Below are 21,081 nucleotides of genomic sequence, written 5' to 3'. Positions count from 1 at the left end.
TGTAAGCCTATCTTCCAGTCTCTAGTTCTCTGAGACAGCTTGGTTTGCTTAATTCATATTAGAGAATTCTTGTAGTATTTGTTCTTCAATGCCTGGCTTGCTTCCCTCAACATAAGGTCCTCAAGATTCATCCTTGTCATCCCATGTGTTAGAACTGTATTCCTTCTTACAGCTGAGTAGTTTTCCATTATATGTATATGCCACATTTCATTTATTCATTCATCTCTTGATGGGTATTTGGGTTGATTGCGACTTTTGTCAACACTGAATAATGCTGCTGTAAACGTTGGTGTGCATATATCAATTCGTGTCCCTGTTTTCAGTTCTTCTGGGTATATACACAGCAGTGGAATTGCTGGGTGATTGGCAAATCTATCGTTAGTTTTTTGAGGAACCACCAAACTGTCCTCCAGAATTGTTGGATCCTTCTACATTCCCACCAGCAGTACATGAGGTTTACCAGTCCTACACATCCTCTCCAACACTTGTAGGCCTCTGTTTTTTTAATAGCCGCCAGTCTAATGGGTGTAAGATGGTATCTCATTGTAGTTTTGATTTGCATTTCCCTAAGGTAGCTAGTGATGTTGAGCATCTTCTCATGTGCTTTTTAGCCATTTTTTTTCTTTTTTGGAGAAGCATCTGTTCAAATATCTTGCCCATTTTTTGAATGGGTTGTTTGCCTTTTTATTTTGAGATATAGGATTTCTTTATATATTTTGGATTTAAGACTTCTATCAGATATATAGTTACCAAATATTTTCTCCCATTGGGTAGGCTGTCTTTTCACTTTCTTGATAAACTCCTTGGAGGTGCAAAAGGCTTTAATTTTGAGAAGGTCCCATTTATCTATTTTTTCTCGCGCTGCTCATGCTTTGGGTGTGAAGTTCATTAAGCCATTTGCTATTATAGTGTCCTGTAGATGCTTCCCGATATTGTCTTCCAAGGTTTTTATGGTCTTGGCTCTTATATTTAGATCCTTGATCCATCTTGAGATGATTTTGGTATAAGGTGTGAGATGGTAATCCTCTCTCATTCTTTTGCACATGGATATCCAATTCTCCAAGCACCATTTGTTGAAGAGGCCATTCTCTCCCAGTTGAGGGTGCTTGGTGGCCTTGTTGGATATCAGATGACTGTATGTGCGAGAGTCTATATCAGAACCCTCAATTCAGTTCCATTGGTCAGTATGTCTATCCTTGTGTCAATACCATGCTTTTTTAACCACTATAGATTTGTAGTATGTTTTAAAGTCATGTAGTGTGATTCCTCTTATTTCATCTTTCTTTTTCCCTATGTCTTTGGCTATTCAGGGCCTCTTTCCCTTCCAAATAAATTTCATAGTTTTTCCAGTTCATTAAAAAATGCTGTATTCATTTTTATTGGGATTGCATTAAATCTGTAGATCAGTTTAGTTAGGATAGACCTCTTAATGACATTTAGTCTTCCTATCCATGAACAGGGAATATTCTTCCATTTATTTAAGTCTTCTTTGATTTCCTTTAAGAGTGTTGTGTAGTATTCTGTGTATAAGTCTTTTACATCTTTAGTTAAATTTATTCCTAGGTATTTGCTTTTTTTATTTACTATTGTAAATGGTATTTTTTTTCTTGATTTCCTCCTCAGATTGCTCATTATTGCTGTACAGAAATGCTACTGATTTTTGCACATTGATCTTACAACCTGCAACTTAATGAACTCATTTATAAGTTCCAGAAGCTTTACTATAGATTTTTCAGGGCTTTCTATGTACAGAATCATGTCATCTGCAAATAGTGAAATTTTGACTTCTTCATTTCCAATTTGGATGTTTTTTATATCTGGTTCTTGCTTCAGTGCTTGAGCAAGTACTTCTAACACAATGTTAAATAGGAGGGGTGATAGTGGGCACCCTTGTTCCCAATCTTAGAAGGAAAGATTTTAGGATTTCACCATTGTAAATGATATTAGCTGTGGGTTTTTCATATCTACCCTTTATCAAGTTCAGAAAGTTTCTTTCTATTCCTATCTTTTGCAGTGTTCTTATCAGGAAAGGGTGTTGTATTTTGTCAAAAGCTTTTTCTGTGTCTATGAATATGATCAAGTGATTTTTTTCCTTTGATCTGTTTATGGTGTGTATTACATTGATTTTCTTATGTTGAACCATCCTTGCATACCAGGGATGAAATCCACTTGGTCATGGTGTATAATTAGCTTGATGCATTGTTGAATATGATTAACAAGTATTTTATTGAGGATTTTAGCATCTAGGTTCATTAGAGAGATGGGTCTGTAATTTTCCTTTCTTGTGTTGTCTTTGTTTGGCTTTGGTATTAAGGTAATGTTGGCATCATAGAATGAGTTAGACAATGTTCCTTCTATTTGAACTTTTTGAAAAGGTTTAAGCAAGATTGGTGTTAGTTCTTTCTGGAAGGTTTGGTAGAATTCACCTGTGAAGCCATCTGGCCCTGGGCTCTTCTTATTTGAGAGGTGTTTAATGACTGAGTCTATCTCTTTACTTGAGATTGGTTTGTTGAGATTCTTTCATCAGTGTCGCATATTCATTGCATTTGATGAATACATTTTGGAGCACTGCTGCACCACATGGATTATAGTATACATTGTAGATTACACTTTCTTCCAGTCCATTCAGTGGGTTATGGCAGGGTATATAATGTCCTGCATCTGTCCCTGCAATATCATTCAGAACAACTCCAAGGCCCAAAAATGCCCTCATATCACATATCTTCTTCCCTCTCCCTGCCCTCAGCAACTCCCATGGCCACTGTCTCCACATAAATGATACAGTTTCTTCCATTGCTAGAGTCACAATAATTATATAGTTGAATATCAGTAAGTCTCCTCTAATCCTTATATACCACTTCCACTTTATTGTGAAGTGCTCTTGTGTATACCCAATGTTATGGTTCATTGGGTCAGATAATGCTTAGCTCATGATAGACAACTCAATTCTCATGGTAACTTGGTAGTACATGGTTAAACATTCAGTCTCTACTAAGGTCCAGTAATAGGCCAAAAGCTGTTTTTCAAAAGAAGAGTAGAAATCTGCACAGGATGTCTGGGCTTTACTTCAAAATCCTAAGGGTTTGTGTTCTGATTCTCCTAGAAGGGCCTACTAAATGCTCTAGACTGCATCTCTATTTGTCACTGACATTTTCAACACAGTAGGAACTGCTGGATCATATGGCCCAAGTGGCAGTGCAGTTTGCCCAGCACCCTGAACCTGTCACAGAACCTCCTCTTGCTCTGTTCCCCAGTCAAAACTTGTAGCTTTTCTGGTCACTTGGTAAATGGACTGGAGTAGCACACCCAAAAGAGGAATATGTTGCCTCCAAAATCTGAAGATACCCACTAAGTGCTGTGCCTCTTTTGTGGTCACATGAGGGGCCAGATGCAACAGCTTATCCTCCACTTTAGAAGGGATATCTCAACATGCCCATACCCCTGAACACCTAGAAATTTCACCAAGGTAGAAGGCATCTGTATTTTTAAGTTTTCTCCCATCCTCTCTCACTCAAAGGCCTTACCAATAAGCCTAGTGTGATTGCTATTTCTTGCTCACTAGACCCAATTAGCATGATTACCATCAATATAATGGACCAGTGTGATGTCTTATGTGTAGGAGATATGATCAAGCTTCCTACAGGCAATATTATGACATAACATAGAGCTGGAGAGTTGATATACCCCTGAGGGGGGACAGTGAATGTATATTGCTGTACTTGCCAGCTGAAAGCAAACTGTTTCTGGTGGCCCTACTGATAGCAATTGAGAAAAAAAGCATTTGCCAGATCAAGTTGCAAACCAAGTATGAGGGGATATGTTGATTTGCTCAAGCAATGATACCACACCTGGGACGACAGATGCAATTGGAGGCACCACCTATTTAATTTTATGATAATCTACTATCATCCTCCAAGAGCCATCTGTTTTCTGCACCGGCCAAACAGGAGAGTTGAGTGGGGACGTGGTGGGAATTACCACCCCTGCATTCTTAAAATCTTTGATGGTGGCAGTGATCTCTGCAATTCCTCCAGGAATCCAGTATTGCTTTTGATTTACTATTTTGCTAGGTAGGGTCATGCTAGTAACTTACACTTCACCTTTCCTACCATAATAGCCCTTTCTCTGTAAGTCAGAGTTCCAATGTGGGGATTCTCCAGTTCCTGAGTATGTCTATTCCATTTATGCATTCTGGAACTGGGGAAATAAGCAGAGAATGGGTCCGGGGACCCACTGAACCCACTGTGAGATGGACCTGAGATAAAACTCCATCAATCACCTGATCTCCATAAGCCCCTGCTCTGACTGGTAGACCACAGTGATGTTTTGGGTCTTCTGGAACCAATGTCTCTTATGAGCCAGAGTCTGTTAATCCCCCAAATGTCTGATCATCTCCTTTCCCCAGTGCACAGTTTCCCTCATAAAAGGCCATGGGTCTCTTCGGAGAAAGCTGGGTAGAAATTTAACAATATAAGTTTTTGGCAGTATAACAGGATCCTTCCCCAGGAGGACCTGGCCTTCTTATCATTAGAGGGCCTCTGGATCTATAAATTGTCTCAAGTCTTAGAATTGATTAAGGGGCCATGGCTCTCTGTTTCTATAATTTAAGTTAGACTTTTGTTCACTTGACCTAGAAGTCTTCTGAGTATACAGATCAAGTAAGAATTTAGTAGACTGCCCATCTATTTCATTTCTAAGTACCCCATGATCTGTTAGTGATGACCATAGCTCTATGGGACTCAGACTCTAGATTGCTGCTTTGAGTCTACCTTTCATTGTGATACCCACACTCACCCTGTCTTTGGCAATTAGGTGCTGCTACTTGTTGTCTGCCAGCCTGAGAGCTGATCATCCCCATAGTGTTTAAATATTATAGTTTCATGACAGCAGTTCTTACACAGTAATATCTGGCCTACAGAGAGGAACAACCACAGAGCTTCAGGGAAGATGAAGTTAGTCTCAAAAATTTGTTTCTCACAGTCCTGGTTAAAGCTATGTCCTCTGAACTTTTCTGGGGTAGATGGGCAAGTCTTAAATGGTGAATCCATTCTAGCAGTCCAATTTCTCTAAGCCTTTGGATCCCCTCATCTGCAGAATACCAGGATAAATTGGGCATCTCAGCCTCAGGCATGCTAGGCCATCTTTTGGTTCAGCCAGGCATCCAGACAGACTATTAAAGCCTTTTCTAACCCTTTGATCTATATCATTGAATCCAGACTCTCCTTAGTGGGCCCATATCAGTAAATTCAGCCTGATCTAACTTCATATTCCTTCCACAATTACCCAATCCCCTTAGTGTCCATTCCCACACGTATTCCCCTGATTTCTGGCTATATAAGTTGGAAAACTCATGCAGTTCTTTTAGAGTATAATGTACTTCCTCATGGGTCACACTTTATAATTTGCCTTTGATGACCCATTGTGATTTTAGTCAAGTTATAGGTCTGGAAGAGAAGAGGGGTGGTGGGGGTGGGTAAGGATAAGGATTAGAAATACCTTGCAAGCTACTGACCTCAGGGCATTCTTTTGCATTTTCTTCAGGTGAGACAGGATTAATCTCTACAGGTGGAGGTTGAATGGTAGACTCCTCAGGGCAGGGTAGAGGTTGGGTGATGGTTTCTTCAGAGCAGGGAAAAGGTATGGACTCCCTGGGGCAGGCTGGAGGTTGGGTGATACAAGCTTGATATTGGGTGGTCTCCATGGGCAGACCATTACATTTGGCATGTCTAAGCCAAATTTAGGGTTTCAATGTCCCCACCGATATCATCATCATATGTCTCCTTCCCAATCCTCAGGGTTCTACTCCTTTCCAACCATTGCTCTCACTTTAATAGCAGGCCCTCTGCAAAGTTGAGATTTTAGTTCCATTGTAACTCTGGTACTCATGCAGTGAGGCTCTGGGTCTGGTTTTCAGAGATCTCAAGTCTGCAGCTGCACAAAACAAGATTTTACTTCAGATCACACATATAAACTTTCACAGCATTCATGCAATGCTTAAGTTGCAAATTTGAGGCCTTCAAGCTCATCCCTTTCTTTTTAACTGTATCTACCGCATTTAGGAAGAACCAGCCCACATTATTGTATCTTTAAACTCCACAAAACTCTGTTAAGGTGTTAAAAACACTCTCGCCCAGATCCTTGTCTCTTGTAAGCATAGAAGTAGTTATATCCAGTGGTGATATTTTGTATATGTCTTGCCAAATCACACCATAGACTCTCAGTGGACTCTTGATTATTGGAAACAAAGTCATTAATGTACTTGGATCTAATCAGAGTAGAGAACCAATTACAAAAATCCCACAACCAATTCAGAAATTCCATTTTTAAGATTCTGATACTCAAGAACCACTCCTGTTACCAAGCTGTATTAGTCAGGATTGTCTAGGGAAACAAAACTGACAGGAGATAATTGTTAATAGAATGGGATTTTATCAAACTCTTTCACATGATATAGGGATGCACAAGTCCAAATTCCACAGGACAGGCTGCAAAGCAGGGCTCTGATATTGTCAGTCTGAAGTAGAGATGGGGATTCTCTCCCTGATTGCAGAAATCACTTCCCTTTTAAGGACTTCAGCTGATTGGATGAGATATCCCTTAGTCACTCATTGCTGACAGTGATATCCTCAGTTGATTGTAGATATGATCAGCCATTATGCAATCAACTCATTGATGATTAAAGTCTATGAAATGCCATTGTATCAGTGCTTGCTCGAACAAATAACTGGGTGCCATTACCTGACCAATTAACACATTAGTCTAACCATCACAGGGCAGAAGAGAAGAAAATAAGAGGGAAAGGGTCAAGAGTCAAGGTATAGGAAGTGAAATTCTCTCATGAGTGAAGAGGTACCCCACAGGTGCACTGATACCTTTCTCCCTCTCTTCCAGGGATTTCCAGGAAACTCTAATGCAGACAGCATCCTGCACTACCAGCTGCAGCCACCCTTGGAGACACGGCACCTGAGCTTCCTGCCCTTGTCCTGGAACCCTGATGGTCAGATTGGGATGCACGTGGAAGTGTATGGATGTGCCTACAGTGAGTGTCCCGGGGGTGCACTTGGATGCAGGTAGAGTGAGTACCCTTGGGGCTCATGGTCGAAGGTAGAGTGAGTGCCCTGAGGTGAGGGAGATGCAGGTGGAGTGAGTGCCCTCAGGTGACTGTAGAAGCAGGTGGAGTGAGTGCCTTGAGGTGAGCGTGGACACAGGTACAGTGAGTTCCCTGAGGTGAGTGTGGATACAGGTGGAGTGAGTGACCTGAGGTAAGGTAGAAGCAGGTGGAGTGAGGATGTGCCTTCAGGAACATGCTGCTTTTTAACCACATTACTCTCGTGGCAGCACCCACGTCACCCTCTGTGCCCCATCGGGGGACCAGCTGGCCCGCCGAGTTTAGCAGAATCAGCATGTGAGGGAGAAATGGCACCTTGATAAGGAGAGCATTGAGAAGAGTTCCTCCAAGTCTGAAATGACACTGATCTGTAGGAACTCCCAGGGGCTCCCTGGAGCCAGAAAACAACAGAAGCAGCACATGACCTTCTGGAGCATCTAACGATGTTTTACGACCAGCCTCACATGGAGGAGTGCTATTGCTAACAGCCCCCAGAAGTTGGGACAATACCAACTTTGCACCAACTGACCGGTGGTTAGCATGTCGAGGGCGGAGCAAGTGTGGACCTTGTCTGAAGGGCTTATTGATGTGCCTCTACTACCCTGATGCCCAGTGGAAATGGCTCAAGCAGAAGACTTCAGGCTAGTTCTCAAGCAGTTCACGCTGGAGGAAACCTTGAAATAATTGTCAGCTTTCAGGAAACCATGCATGGAAATGATTATATCTATAAGATACATGAGCTTTCTCACTGAATGCAAATTTTTACAAAAGTTTTACATTATTTGTTTTGATAATCTAATAGCCACTTGAAGTAATCAGCACCTTTATCAACAGGAAGGATAATTTATAGTCATGGTTCTTTTCAATTCGCTGGTCTGTGACTGGTTTTTAAGTTTACCACAGACAAGCCCACAATGAATCGACCTTTCAATGCGTTGCAGGCAGAATCCACTCACACCTGGCTGCAAGGTCGGGGTCCAACCTCAGGTAAAGGATTCACCAAAGGACTCAGAGCTCAGCAGTGCCATCAGTTATTTAGGTTGAGGGCTAAAGCCAGCAACAGAGCAAGGCCCCGAGGGCAGGTGCAGGCAGGCCAGCGTGGGCTCGTGCTCTGCCCTCCTGAGGGTCCCTCGAAGGTGGGCGATAGTTCCTCCCTGGAGCCTATCTGACAACAGGCCATCAAGCCCTGTCAGCAGGGGCCCCCCCCAAGCCTGGGGCTGAGTGCTCACTGGGGCCCATCCGTGGCTTATCTCACTTTCCAGACCCTCCAATGGCTGAGCAGACAGTGCATGGCCAAGACCCCAAGAGCCACATGCTAGCACAGGCTCTCAAGTGTGCCACAGGCCCCCTCCCAGCCGTGTCCCTGTGGAGGGGCCACTGCCCCTCTGTATGCCCCCTGGCTCTCCCTCCCAGGTCCTGGCCCACCCCCTCCCACTTGCTCACCATCACCTGGGGGTCCCTATAAACAGCTCTGCACCTCCTGGGTCTCCTGCCCTGAGAACACTGGAGGTTCCCTGTCACCCTGAGTGAGTGCACAGGTGAACTTTCCAAGAATAATTTCCCTTTTGCCCTCATTTAAATGTGCACAATGAAGACTGAAGGGCCTTCTGACAATAGGGCAGTTGTTCCTTTTATAAGGGGGATGGCCCTCAGATAGAAACAAATGCCAGAGACCTGGGCAGGGTCAGGCAAGTGCTGAAGCTGAGGGATAGGGCCTGGCGCCTCAGGTGGTGCCTCAGGTGGTGCCTCAGGTCTGGTGCTTCAAGTGACGCCTCAGGTGGTGCCTCAGGTGGTGCCTCAGGTGATGCCTCAGGTCTGGTGCCTCAGGTGACACCTCAGGTGATGCCTCAGGTGACACCTCAGGTGATGCCTCAGGTGGTGCCTCAGGTCTGGCTCCTCAGGTGGTGCCTCAGGTCTGGTGCCTCAGGTGACGCCTCAGGTGATGCCTCAGGTGGCGCCTCAGGTCTGGCTCCTCAGGTGGTGCCTCAGGTCTGTGGTGCAGTTGGCACCTCAGTGCTTGGGCACCTCTCTGGGCCTTTGGAAGGGCAGCCCCGAGCTGCTGAGTAAACCCTGGCCACCTGCCCTCCCTGCTACTGCTCAGCCAGTGGAGAAAATGGAGCCATTCCCTGGAGGGCCTTGAGGTCTGCCTGGACCGCACCCGAGGGCTGAGAGTGTCCCTGGATGATGACAGGCAGGCTAAGCAGTTCTTCCGAGGGGGCGGACCTGTGGGCCTTGGGCGGTCTGGTCCAGGAGTGACAGACCTGTTTCCACGAGAGAGTCTAGTCTTCAGCAGGGGATGCAAACCCCAGAAACATCCAAGGATGCAGCTGAGAGCGAGTAGTGTGGCAGTGAGCTGCGCAGGTGACACGGACCACGACAGACAGAAACCACCTGCTCAGGAGACCCCAGCCTCCTAATCTTTAGGAGACCCTGGAGACTCAAATGGAGTCTTTAGAGTATTTCTATACAGGAATTTTGCCCAAAAAAAATGGTGAGGAAAGGCTAATGAGGAACTGAGGAAAATTGACACCTCCTGAAAGAAACAATATCAGCAGATGACAGGGCCAGAATTGCGCATGTGGGCATGTGTGTTTGTGAGCTGGTGTGTGTTTATGAGCCTGTGTGTGTTTGAGACCTTCTGTGTGTTTTTATGAGACTCTTATAAGCCTGTGCATGTGTTTATGAGCCTATGTGTGTTTATGAGCCTGTGTGTGGATTTGTGAGCCTCTGTATGTGTGTGTTTGTGTGTGTGTTTATAAGCCTGTGCATGTGTTTACGAGCCTGTGTGTGTCTATGAGCCTGTGTAAGTGTGCAGTATGCAAGAAGCCACACATTTAAAAGCTTTCATGAGGCACATGCTAATATTTAGAATAACTTCTGTTATATTTTTTGTAGGATCGGAGGTGGTTGATTTTGATGGAAAAAGCTCCCTGCTTTACAGATTTGTTCAAAATACTAGGAGTCCAGTAAAAGACATCATTTCTTTTAAATTTAAAACAATGCACAATGATGGGATTCTATTCTACAGAGAAGGGAGAAATGGAGATTGTATCACCCTCGAGTTAGTAAAAGGACAACTCTTTTTACTCATCAATTCAGGTAAAATTATCAGGAAAGGAGCGCAGTACTCTGATTTCTTAGATGTAATTTACATAAAAGCAACTTTTACCTAGTCTTTTTAACAGTCTTTGCAGATGCACTTACACACCCCAACTGTTTTCATGTGAAAATCATTTGCAATGTAAGGATCGTACAGGGAGGTTCTCATTGGAGCTTCTTGCATCATCCAATTACGACTCCTTAACTCTGTGCCAGGATCTCTCTACCTCGGTGCTTTGGGCACTTGGGGCCATTTAACTCCTTACTGTGGGGCGTGCCTGGCCCCCACAGGGTACTGTGGTGCCCCCTGGACGATGTGGCACCTCCAATTATGACCACCCAGCACAACTGCAGACATCCACGCCCCCAGGGACAGAGCTGCCTTCGTGGAGAGCCCCCGCTCACCAGGAACAAGGATGCAGGGACACTAATTAGCATACCCAGAAGAGACGACTCCAAGGAAAATGGGTGCGCCACTGGTGGCCATAGTGCAAAGAGTGATCGTGGGTGGAGTGGGGCAGGGTGGGTGGGATTGTGTTCCGGGGGCAGTGAAGCCATCAGCAGTGCGGAGAACGGATCTGCGGCACCTGGAAGCACTGGTTTTGAATTCACCTGACACTGCGCTCTCGCCTCTCTGCCCAGGTGATGCTGCGCCTGCTCCAGCCCGCGTCACACTGGACAGCCTGCTGGATGATGAGCACTGGCACTCAGTGGTGTTTGAGTGCTCGCGCCTGCATGTGAGACTCGTGGTGGACAGACATGCCCGACACTTCAGCCCCCAAGGAGACCTGGGCCAACTGGATCTCCACACCGAGGTGGGACGCGCCCCCTCCCATCACACAGATGAAAGTAACTAGAATACCAGCATAATATTTGCATGGATTCATTTTTGCACAGGTTGAAATAAATGTACCACCAGCATAAAGATTAATAGTCTCTGTCAACAGATACTGGCCACTGTTACATCTGACAGGCCACCCTGGAAGAGCTGACTTAATCCAACAGTGGCTCTCCTGGGTCTGGTGCCCCAGATGTCAGCCTCTAACCTAGAGGTGTGCCCCAGGGAGACCTACAAGGCAAAGCGGACTTGAAGCAGGGACAAGGAAGACACTAACAAGAGACTTGGGGACTCCCTGCAAGGGCACCCAGCCCAATCCACCAGGCACTCTGGAGCACAAGCTGTACCCCGAGTTTCCCACCTGAGGGACCCTGGGCTGGGTGCCCTGCATGTGTCCCTGACTGGAGAAGGGCCACCCCAGGGATGCAGATTCCCTGGCCCTAAAGGAAGGGCATTAAGGGGAGACAAAGAAAGAGGCCACACAAATGCAGTAGCACCAGCGCCAAGGGAGAGTGGGCACAGCCCAGCATCTTCTGCTCTGGGTTCCTGCTCCCCAGTCTGTGAACCTGTGACTCATGCCTGCCATCAAATCGTCACTGTCAGCAACCCCCTTTCCTCCCCAAAGTGTCCCAGTTTGAGGGTGAATGGCAGGCCTCCCTATTACAGATGGAGACGCTCTAGCCTGAACTGGAAGCAGGTGCATGCAAAAGCATTTAAACTATGTCTTGTAATTTCCTTTCTTTTAAAAAAAATATTTTAATTACCTTTTTTAAAAAAAGATACATTGATCACAAAAAAATGTAACATTAAAAAATATAAGAGGTTCCCATATACCCCACATCCCACCCCACTCCTCCCACATCAACCTCTTTCCTCATTGTGGCACATTCATTGCATTTGGTGAACACATTTTGGAGGACTGCTGCACCGTATGAATTATAGTTTTCATTGTAGTTTACACTCTCCACCAGTACATTCAGTGGGTTATGGGAAGATATATAATATCAGCATCTGTCCCAGCAATATCATAATTTCCTTTTAAATGAGCAGACATAGCAGATATAAAATGATGCAAAATTGGTATACCCATAACTATTACTGCTATACCTATGAATCATGAATATTTTAAGCAAATCATTGGGAAATCACTAAAGAATGTTATTGATATTTTTTCTTTCTAAGATCAGCTTTGGAGGGATTTTACCACCTGGAAAATCAGAGACATATCAAAGAAAAAACTTTCATGGATGTTTAGAAAATATTAATTTTAATGGAGACGATATCATTGATTTGGCCAAGCAGCGCAGACTGGAGATCCTTGTTATGGTAAGAGAATCCAGGGGACTGAGGAAGAGGAGGGGTGCTGGCTGCACAGGGCTGACGTGCTCCTATCTGATGCTATGTCACCAGCACTTCTTATTGGGTAACTCATGTTCTTATTTAACAGCCTCCTCCAAGGGTCCGTGAGCCATAGGAAGTAAGGATAGGTATTAGCAAATGTAATGCATGTTATTTGAATTTAACATGAAGTGAAGAAAGCTGTTTTAGGTTGAAGTCTTAGTTTCCTGTTTCTGGAGTGAAGACTTTACTCTCTGGACAAGTACCCCTGGTGTTACTGTAAGAACAGCTATTTCCAACAGAAGGGCCTGCCCAACCCACCACCACGAAGGAGAAACACGTCTCAATGGGAAGGTGATTTATTGTGAGTGCACAGCCAAGGAACTGGGGGAATCTTCCCAAAACCAGTTCAACCTGATAATGGCAGTTAGGGTTTATTAGGCAAAGGAGAGGGGTAAGGAGGAAGAAAAACAAATAAAACACCAGGGACATTGTGAGAAGGGTATGGGCAACTTCTCAGTCCTGCGTTGTCTCGAGCACACTCAACTTTATGTTAGTTTTCAGAGGCTAATTCACATTTAGATGTTGTGCAGGGGCAAGGTCTCCGCGACTCCTTTCTCAGCTGACCACTCAAGGATATAAGATTTTTGTCTCTGAGAAAAGTTTCGGACTTACTGGGTCATAAGGAGCTCCTGATACCTCTCTGTCTGGTTTTGCTTTGAGACGTTATCTTGTTCCTGTGAGCAAAACTGAGAAGGTTTGGTTAATATCCTTCAGAGAACTAAGTGCAAAGAGTAAACTTCTAAAATTAGATTAATAGAAAACCAGCTCAATTAGTTTTAGAATTTTCAGATCTTCTTAAGTGAAGAAACTTCAGTAAGCACATTTTCCAGCAATTGCTGGTTCCCTCATAAACTATCAAGCTACTTCTTGAGACATTTGGGAAAAAGGCCTCTTGCTGAGGAAGTTCCTAACATGCACCTGTGGTTGATGCAGCACTCTGCTGGGCAGGTGTGTTCAAGGTGTTCTGATGGCCAGTTTTTAACCTCTCTACCCTTGTGTCATTAATATACACAAATTAAGACAGGATTCTGGTAAAAGCCACAATCTTATGAGCTTTGGCAATGTGATCATCTCCTGAAAGATGAGGCTTTTGTAACCCATTTTAAGTCCCCGCAGCAGCAGCTGGCTGCTCGAGGCCAGTGCATCTGGTGGGTGCTCCTGGAGGGGGCTGCCTGCCTCCTCGTGACACCTGGGCCTTGGCCAGCTGCTCCATCCACACCTGCACAAAGCAAGGTCCCAGTGCTCTGGTTTTGAGCACATTTGTGTGCTCTAGGGCTTGGTGAGCCTGGGAACAGGCAGCAGCGGCTCACAGGGCTTGGTTATACCAATTCTGTGTTCTGGTTATGGATGTCTTAGTTCCTGGGTTCCTTAACCAAGGGCCACAACTAGAGCAGCAAGCTAAAAGCCTGAAGGCAAGATGCCTGCAGGGCCGAGCTGCTCTGAAGAGTCTAGGAGAGCTCCTTGCCTCTGCTGCATCTGGCTTTTGCTGGCAACCCTTGGAGTTCCTTAGCGTATGCCTGAAGCATCCCAACATCTGCCCCCACTTTACAAGGTGTCCTCCCCGTGTTTGTCTGTCTGGGTCCAATTCTCCTCTTCTCTGAAGACACCAGTCAGATTTGATTAAGGCCCTCGCTAGCCCAGGTTGGCTTCATCTTATCTAATTGCCTCTTCAAAACCCTATTTCCAAATGAGTCCGCATTCTGGGCCTGGGAGCTAGGGTGTGACATGTCTCCTGGGAGGCACAATTCAGTGCTGAACAGTGGGGGAGGCTCTTCCAGCTGGCCTCTGAGTCTGGGTGGGTGGTCTTGAGGTGGGTGTCAAATGGGGTCTTACGGAGAACACTCTTTAACAGCTCGGTGAAAGCTACAGCAGAAGTACCACCACTGGGATGGACGTGTCCTCCACAGCCATCTCCCTCTCCTTTTCTCTGTTCTCAGGGAGACGTGTCCTTCTCCTGCTCGGAACTGTGCACTGTGCCTGTGACATTTCTGAGTGCCATGAGCTTCCTAGAGCTGCCAGTCAGTCCTGGAGGAGATGGAGTTTCCGTCAATTTCCAGTTTCAAACGTAGGACAGGGTGGGGCTTTTGCTGTCCAGCTGACCTTGCCATGGTTCAGGGGGCCTCTTCCTCACTCTCAATGATGGAAACCTCAGCCTGGCTCTGCACAAATCCCAGGGACAAGCCCAGACGTACATCATAGCAGGTAAGATGCCAGAACCACAAGACCCCACATCCAAGAGTGGGGTAACCCGACTCCTCAGGACCCCACACCCCAGAGTGGGGTTAACCTGACCCCGCAGAGCCTCAGGCCCAGGGAGTGGGTTTAACCTGACCCCACAGGACCCCATACCCCAGAGTGAGGTTAACCCATCCCCACAGAGCCTTGGGCCCAGGGAGTAGGATGTTAAAACCAACCCCTTGAGTCATGATTCTCAGGGTCCCTGATTCCAGGTGCCTGAGTCCTATTGTCCTGGACACAAGACCCCTGCTCTTTAGACTCATGGTTACACCAATGCTCTGTGTTCCAAAGCAGCTGTGATGCTACCCCATGGACCAGCATACCTGTGGAACAGGGACTGCTTGGCACAGTGTCCTGGAGGTACAGTCCTGGAGGAGAAAGCCATCTCCTTAACCTTAACCCACCCCTGTAAGTGGGACCTTTGTAAACAGAGCCTCTGATGTGGCTGCTGCAGTTCAGGCCCAGCTGCTCCCTGTGGGTCCTCTTCCTGGAGGCCAGATAGGAAAGGCCACAGACAGGGAGAGAGCCAGAGGGATGGCCAGAAGCTGGAGTCAGGAACCAAGACAGGAGGGAAAGGTCAGGAGAGGCCGCCATGCTCATTGCCACGGGACAGAAAAGCCAAGGGCCAAGGATGGCCAGCAGCCCGCCCCGAGCGCTACAGTCTTCTGAAGGAGCATTGCCTTGATGACGCCTTGATTTTGGACTTTTCCTGGCTTCAAAACTCTGAGTCAATAAATACCCATTGTTTAAGCCAACCCATTGCATGGCGTTTGTCTTGGTAGCCAGGAAACTAAAACAGTTTTTCATACTAGCAGTGAGGTGCTGCTATGGCAAATACCAAAAAAAATGTGGAAAAAACTGAATTGGGTAGTGCATAGAGGCTGTATGAATTGTGATGTTCTTGATAGAAATAACCTAGATTGCTTTAAAGAGACTGTTTGTAAAAATGTGGATACTAAAGGTACATCCGAGGGGGAGGCAAGATGGTGGCTGAGTGAACTTCCCGGTTACTAGCTCCTGGGGGGAATCGGCTGGGAGGGGTCGGAGACTCTTTGGGACCGGCTGTTTCGGGATTTTCCCTGGTCCAGAGGTGTCTGGACATCGATTTGGAGGGAAGGTAACAGAGAGGATCCATCTGTGAAATATACACGGAGATCCCAGCTACGTGTGGAGGACTCCCTCCTTGGGTAGGCGGAGCCGAGGCAGCTAGCACCGCGGCGGGCGGCGGGCGGGAGAGCCGAGCCCAGCTGAGCCGCGGCGGGCGGTGGGCGGGGGACCGGAGCCCAGCTGAGCCCAGCCGAGCCTGGCAGCGGGGTTTCTGTTCTTTGGTTTTTTTTTTTCTTTTTGTTTTTTTTTTTGTTTTGTTTTTTTTGTTGTTCTTGTTGTTCTTTTTTTTTTTTTTTCAATCCTCTCTTTCTTGTCCCCAATATTCTTCTTATACTATTTTACCTTAACAATACAATAGGTCCTACAGGAAATACCTCACATTTGCTGGGTTTCCTCACCCTCCACTGCCTCATTTCTCTGTGAATAGATTTAGCCCATCTACACTATCCCCTTTCCCCTACAACTTGATATCCTCCACCATCTGCTATCTCCCCTATATTCCATCTCCCTTTCTTTGATCCACAAAGTGTCTAACTCTTAACTTCTAATACCTTTGTTTAGTTTTCCATCTGGTATTCGTCCCTGAAACTATTACCTTTCTTTTCTCTTTCCCTCTCTCACGAAAACAATAGCCTCTTAGTACGTACCACATTCCTCCCATAGTCAGTCGTCTACCTCATTATAGGTACTTTCCTACTACTATAACTCTACACAATTTACATGATCTAACCTCCATCCGCCCAGAACTCATATTGTTGCTTTGTAAACATATATCACCAATACTACTGCACACTTTTTCCTTCCTTACACAATTGACTTTCCCCAGCACTAATACTTTCCTTTAAAGTGAGCTTAACTAGCAATAAGAAATTGGAATAAGAAGAACAAAGTGACAAAGAGAAGATATAACACTTACGCAAAAACAACAGCTAATTAATCTCCAAGACTAGACAAAGAAGCTAAGGAACTGATTAAACCCGTCAAGAAAAAATGTTGACAAGACAGCAACAAAAATCTACAAACCAAACCAGTAATCAGGAAAACATGGCTGAACCCAATCAACAAACTGAAAATCAGGAAGGGGGGCAGGACTTCGCACAAGCAATGAAAGATCTCAGAACATTTATCACCGACAAATTTGATGAAGTAATGAAAGAGGTTAACAGCGTGAAGACAACACTTGGAGGGGAAATTGCAGACATGCGCAAAAAAATAACAGATATGATGGAAATGAACACCACAATTCAAGAAATCAAAAATACACTTGCAGCAAATATCAGCAGACTAGAAGAGGCAGAGCAGAGAATTAGTGATGTGGAAGACAGTGCATTGGAAATCAAACAGATAGTAGAAGTGGTCAATAAAAAGGTAGAAAAAATCCAGATAGGACTTAGGGACCTGAATGATAACGCAAAACACTCAAACATACGTATTATAGGCATTCCAGAAGGAGAAGAGAAGGGAAAGGGGTCAGAAGGAGTGTTGCAGGAAATAATGAATGAAAACTTCCCAAATCTACTGAAAGAGACAGATGTACATATCCAAGAAGCACAGCGCACTCCACTGGTCATAAACCCCAACAGGCCCACCCCAAGACATATACTTGTCAAATTATCCAATGCTCAAGACAAAGAAAAAATTCTAAAAGCAGCAAGAGAAAAGAAAACCATCACATACAAGGGAAACTCCATAAGATTAAGTGCTGATTTCTCATCTGAAACGATGGAGGCAAGAAGGCAGTGGTATGATATAGTCAAGGTACTAAAGGAAAAAAATCTCCAACCAAGAATACTCTATCCAGCTAAACTAGCATTCAAAAATGATGGAGAGTTCAAAATATTCACAGATAAACAGAAACGGAAAGAGTATATCAACAAGAAACCTCCCCTTCAAGAAATTCTTAAGGGAATTCTGCAGGAAGAAAGGAAAAAACAGGACAGTCAGAGATGGAGGAGAGTGTAAAAGCAACAAGAAAGACAAAAATAGAAGGGGAAAATAAAATAATACAAACAAAATATAACAAACACAAATCCAACCAAAATATGGCTACCATAAATAACTCTCTAAACGTAATAACACTGAATGTCAACGGATTAAACTCACCTATCAAAAGATTCAGACTGGGACACTGGATAAGGAAATACAACCCATCTATATGCTGCCTACAAGAGACACATCTTAGACCCAGAGACTCATGGAGGTTGAAAGTGAATGGCTGGAAAACAATCATACAAGCAAACAACAACCAAAAAAAGGCAGGAGTAGCTATATTAATATCAGACAAAATAGACTTTAAATGCGAAACAATTGTGAGAGACAAAGAAGGATACTATATTTTAGTGAAAGGGACAATTTGTCAAGAAGATCGAACAATCATAAATATTTATGCTCCTAACAAGGGCGCCTCTAAATATGTGAGGCAAACGCTGGAAAAACTAAGTGAAAGAATAGATGCATCTACAATTATAGTGGGGGATTTTAATACACCACTATCAACTCTGGACAGAACATCTCAAAAGAGAATCACTAAAGAAACAAAACATTTGAACAGTATATTAGAAGAGCTGGATCTAATAGACATATATAGATCATTACACCCAAACACAGCAGGATATACATTTTTCTCAAGTGCACATGGAACATTCTCCAAGATTGACCATATGCTAGGCCACAAAGAAAGGCTCAATGAATTCAGAAAGATCGAAATCATACAAAACAATATCTCTGACCACAGTGGAGTCAAGCTGGAAATTTGCAAGGGACAGAGACCCAGACTTCACACGACAATTTGGAAATTAAACAGCACACTCTTAGAAAAACAGTGGGTCAAAGAGGAAATCTCAAAAGAAATCAATGACTACCTTGAAACAAATGATAATGATAACACAACATACCAAAATTTATGGGATGCAGCAAAAGCAGTACTGAGAGGGAAATTTATAGCCATAAATTCATATATCAAAAAAGAAGAAAAAGCAGAAATTGAAGAATTAACTGCACATTTGAAGGAATTAGAAAAACAACAACAAAGTAACCCAACAGGAAGAAGAAGGAAGGAAATAACAAAGATAAGAGCAGAACTAAATGAAATAGAAAATAAGAAAGCACTTGAAAAAATAAACAAGACCAAGAGCTGGTTTTTTGAGAAGATCAACAAAATTGACAAACCTTTAGCGAGACTAACAAAGAAAAAAAGAGAAAAGATGCAAATACACAAAATAAGAAATGAAAAAGGTGATATCACCACTGACCCCACAGAAATAAAGACTATCATAAGAGGATACTTTGAAAAACTATATTCCAACAAAAATGACAATTTAGAGGAAATGGACAAATTCCTAGAAATACATAAGCAGCCCATACTGACGAAAGAAGAAATTGATGATCTTAACAAACCAATCACAAGCAAAGAGATAGAATCAGTCATTAAAAATCTCCCAACTAAGAAGAGCCCAGGGCCAGACGGCTTCACAGGTGAATTCTACAAAACATTCCGGAAAGAACTAACACCAATCCTGTTGAAACTATTCCAAAAAATCGAAACAGAAGGAACACTGCCTAATTCCTTCTATGATGCCAACATTACCCTAGTACCAAAGCCAAACAAAGACACCACAAGAAAGGAAAATTACAGACCAATTTCTCTAATGAACCTAGATGCAAAAATACTTAACAAAATACTTGCTAATCATATTCAACAACACATTAAACGAATTATACACCATGACCAAGTGGGATTTATCCCAGGTATGCAAGGATGGTTCAACATAAGAAAATCAATCAATGTAATACACCATATAAACAGATTGAGAGAAAAAAACCACATGATTATATCTATAGATGCAGAAAAGGCATTTGACAAAATACAGCACCCCTTCCTGATAAAAACACTCCAAAAGATCGGAATACAAGGAAACTTTTTGAACATGATAAAGAGTATATATGAAAAACCTAAAGCCAACATTGTTTACAATGGCGAAATCCTGAAATCCTTCCCTCTAAAATCAGGAACAAGACAAGGATGCCCATTGTCTCCGCTCCTATTTAACATTGTCTTGGAAGTACTGGCTCGAGCACTGAGACAAGAACCAGATATAAAAGGCATTCAAATTGGAAGGGAAGAAGTCAAAATTTCATTATTTGCAGATGACATGATCCTATATATAGAAAACCCTGAGAGATCTTCAACAAAGCTCCTAGAACTCATAAATGAGTTTAGCAAAGTCGCAGGTTATAAGATCAATGCGCAAAAATAAGTAGCATTTCTATACACCAATAATGAGCAAGATCAGGAGGAAATCAAGAAACAAATACCATTCACAATAGTAAATAAAAAAATCAAATACTTAGGAATAAATTTAACTAAAGATGTAAAAAACTTATACATCGAGAACTATACAAGATTGTTCAAGGAAATCAAAGAAGACCTAAATAAATGGAAGAATATTCCTTGTTCATGGATAGGAAGACTGAATATTATTAAGATGTCTATCCTACCAAAACTGATCTACACATTCAATGCAATCCCAATAAAAATCAACACAGCCTTCTTTAAGGAACTAGAAAAACTAACTATGAAATTTATTTGGAATAAAAAGAGGCCCCGAATAGCCAAAGACATATTGAAAAAGAAAAACGAAATAGGAGGAATCACACTTCCTGACTTCAAAACATACTACAAAGCTACAGTAGTGAAAACAGCATGGTACTGGCATAAGGAGAGACACACAGACCAATGGAATCGAATTGAAAGTTCAGATATAGAACCTCATGTATATAGCCATATAATATTCGATAAAGCCACCAAACCCTCTCAACTGGGAGAGAATGGCCTATTCAACAAATGGTGCCTGGAGAACTGGATAGCCATATGTAGAAGAATGAAAGAGGATTACCATCTCACACCTTATACAAAGATCAACTCAAGATGGATCAAAGGCCTAAATATAAGAGCCAAGACCATAAAGACCTTAGAAAGCAGTGTAGGGAAACATCTACAGGACCTTGTAATAGGAAATGGCTTCATGAATATCACACCAAAAGCACGAGCAGCAAAAGAACAAATAGATAAATGGGACTACCTCAAAATTAAAGCCTTCTGCACCTCAAAGGAGTTTGTCAAGAAAGTAAAAAGGGAACCCACACAGTGCGAGAAAATATTTGGCAACCATATATCTGATAAGAGACTTATAACTTGCATATATAAAGAACTCATATATCTCGAAAACAAAAAGATAAACAACCCATTTAAAAAATGGGAAAAAGATTTAAACAGACACTTCTCCAAAGA

The 21,081-nt window shown here is 43.5% G+C and overlaps 1 protein-coding gene across 1 annotated transcript in view; it reads left to right on the top strand.

The window, feature by feature from the left end:
* The window catches only part of LOC139439087 (contactin-associated protein-like 3B), a 122,171-nt gene that overhangs the window by 50,404 nt on the left and 50,686 nt on the right, over positions 1 to 21,081 (top strand). Inside the window, 5 exon segments of the mRNA XM_071215561.1 lie at positions 6,892 to 7,039; positions 10,004 to 10,207; positions 10,850 to 11,022; positions 12,228 to 12,371; positions 14,384 to 14,535. Of these exon segments, the coding sequence (XP_071071662.1) occupies positions 6,892 to 7,039; positions 10,004 to 10,207; positions 10,850 to 11,022; positions 12,228 to 12,371; positions 14,384 to 14,535 (821 nt within the window).

The sequence above is a fragment of the Dasypus novemcinctus genome, chromosome 6 (assembly GCF_030445035.2).
Source record: "Dasypus novemcinctus isolate mDasNov1 chromosome 6, mDasNov1.1.hap2, whole genome shotgun sequence".
Lineage (NCBI taxonomy): Eukaryota > Metazoa > Chordata > Mammalia > Cingulata > Dasypodidae > Dasypus > Dasypus novemcinctus.
The sequence above is the reverse complement of the archived record's forward strand: the minus strand, read 5'-3'. Positions and strand labels throughout refer to the sequence as shown.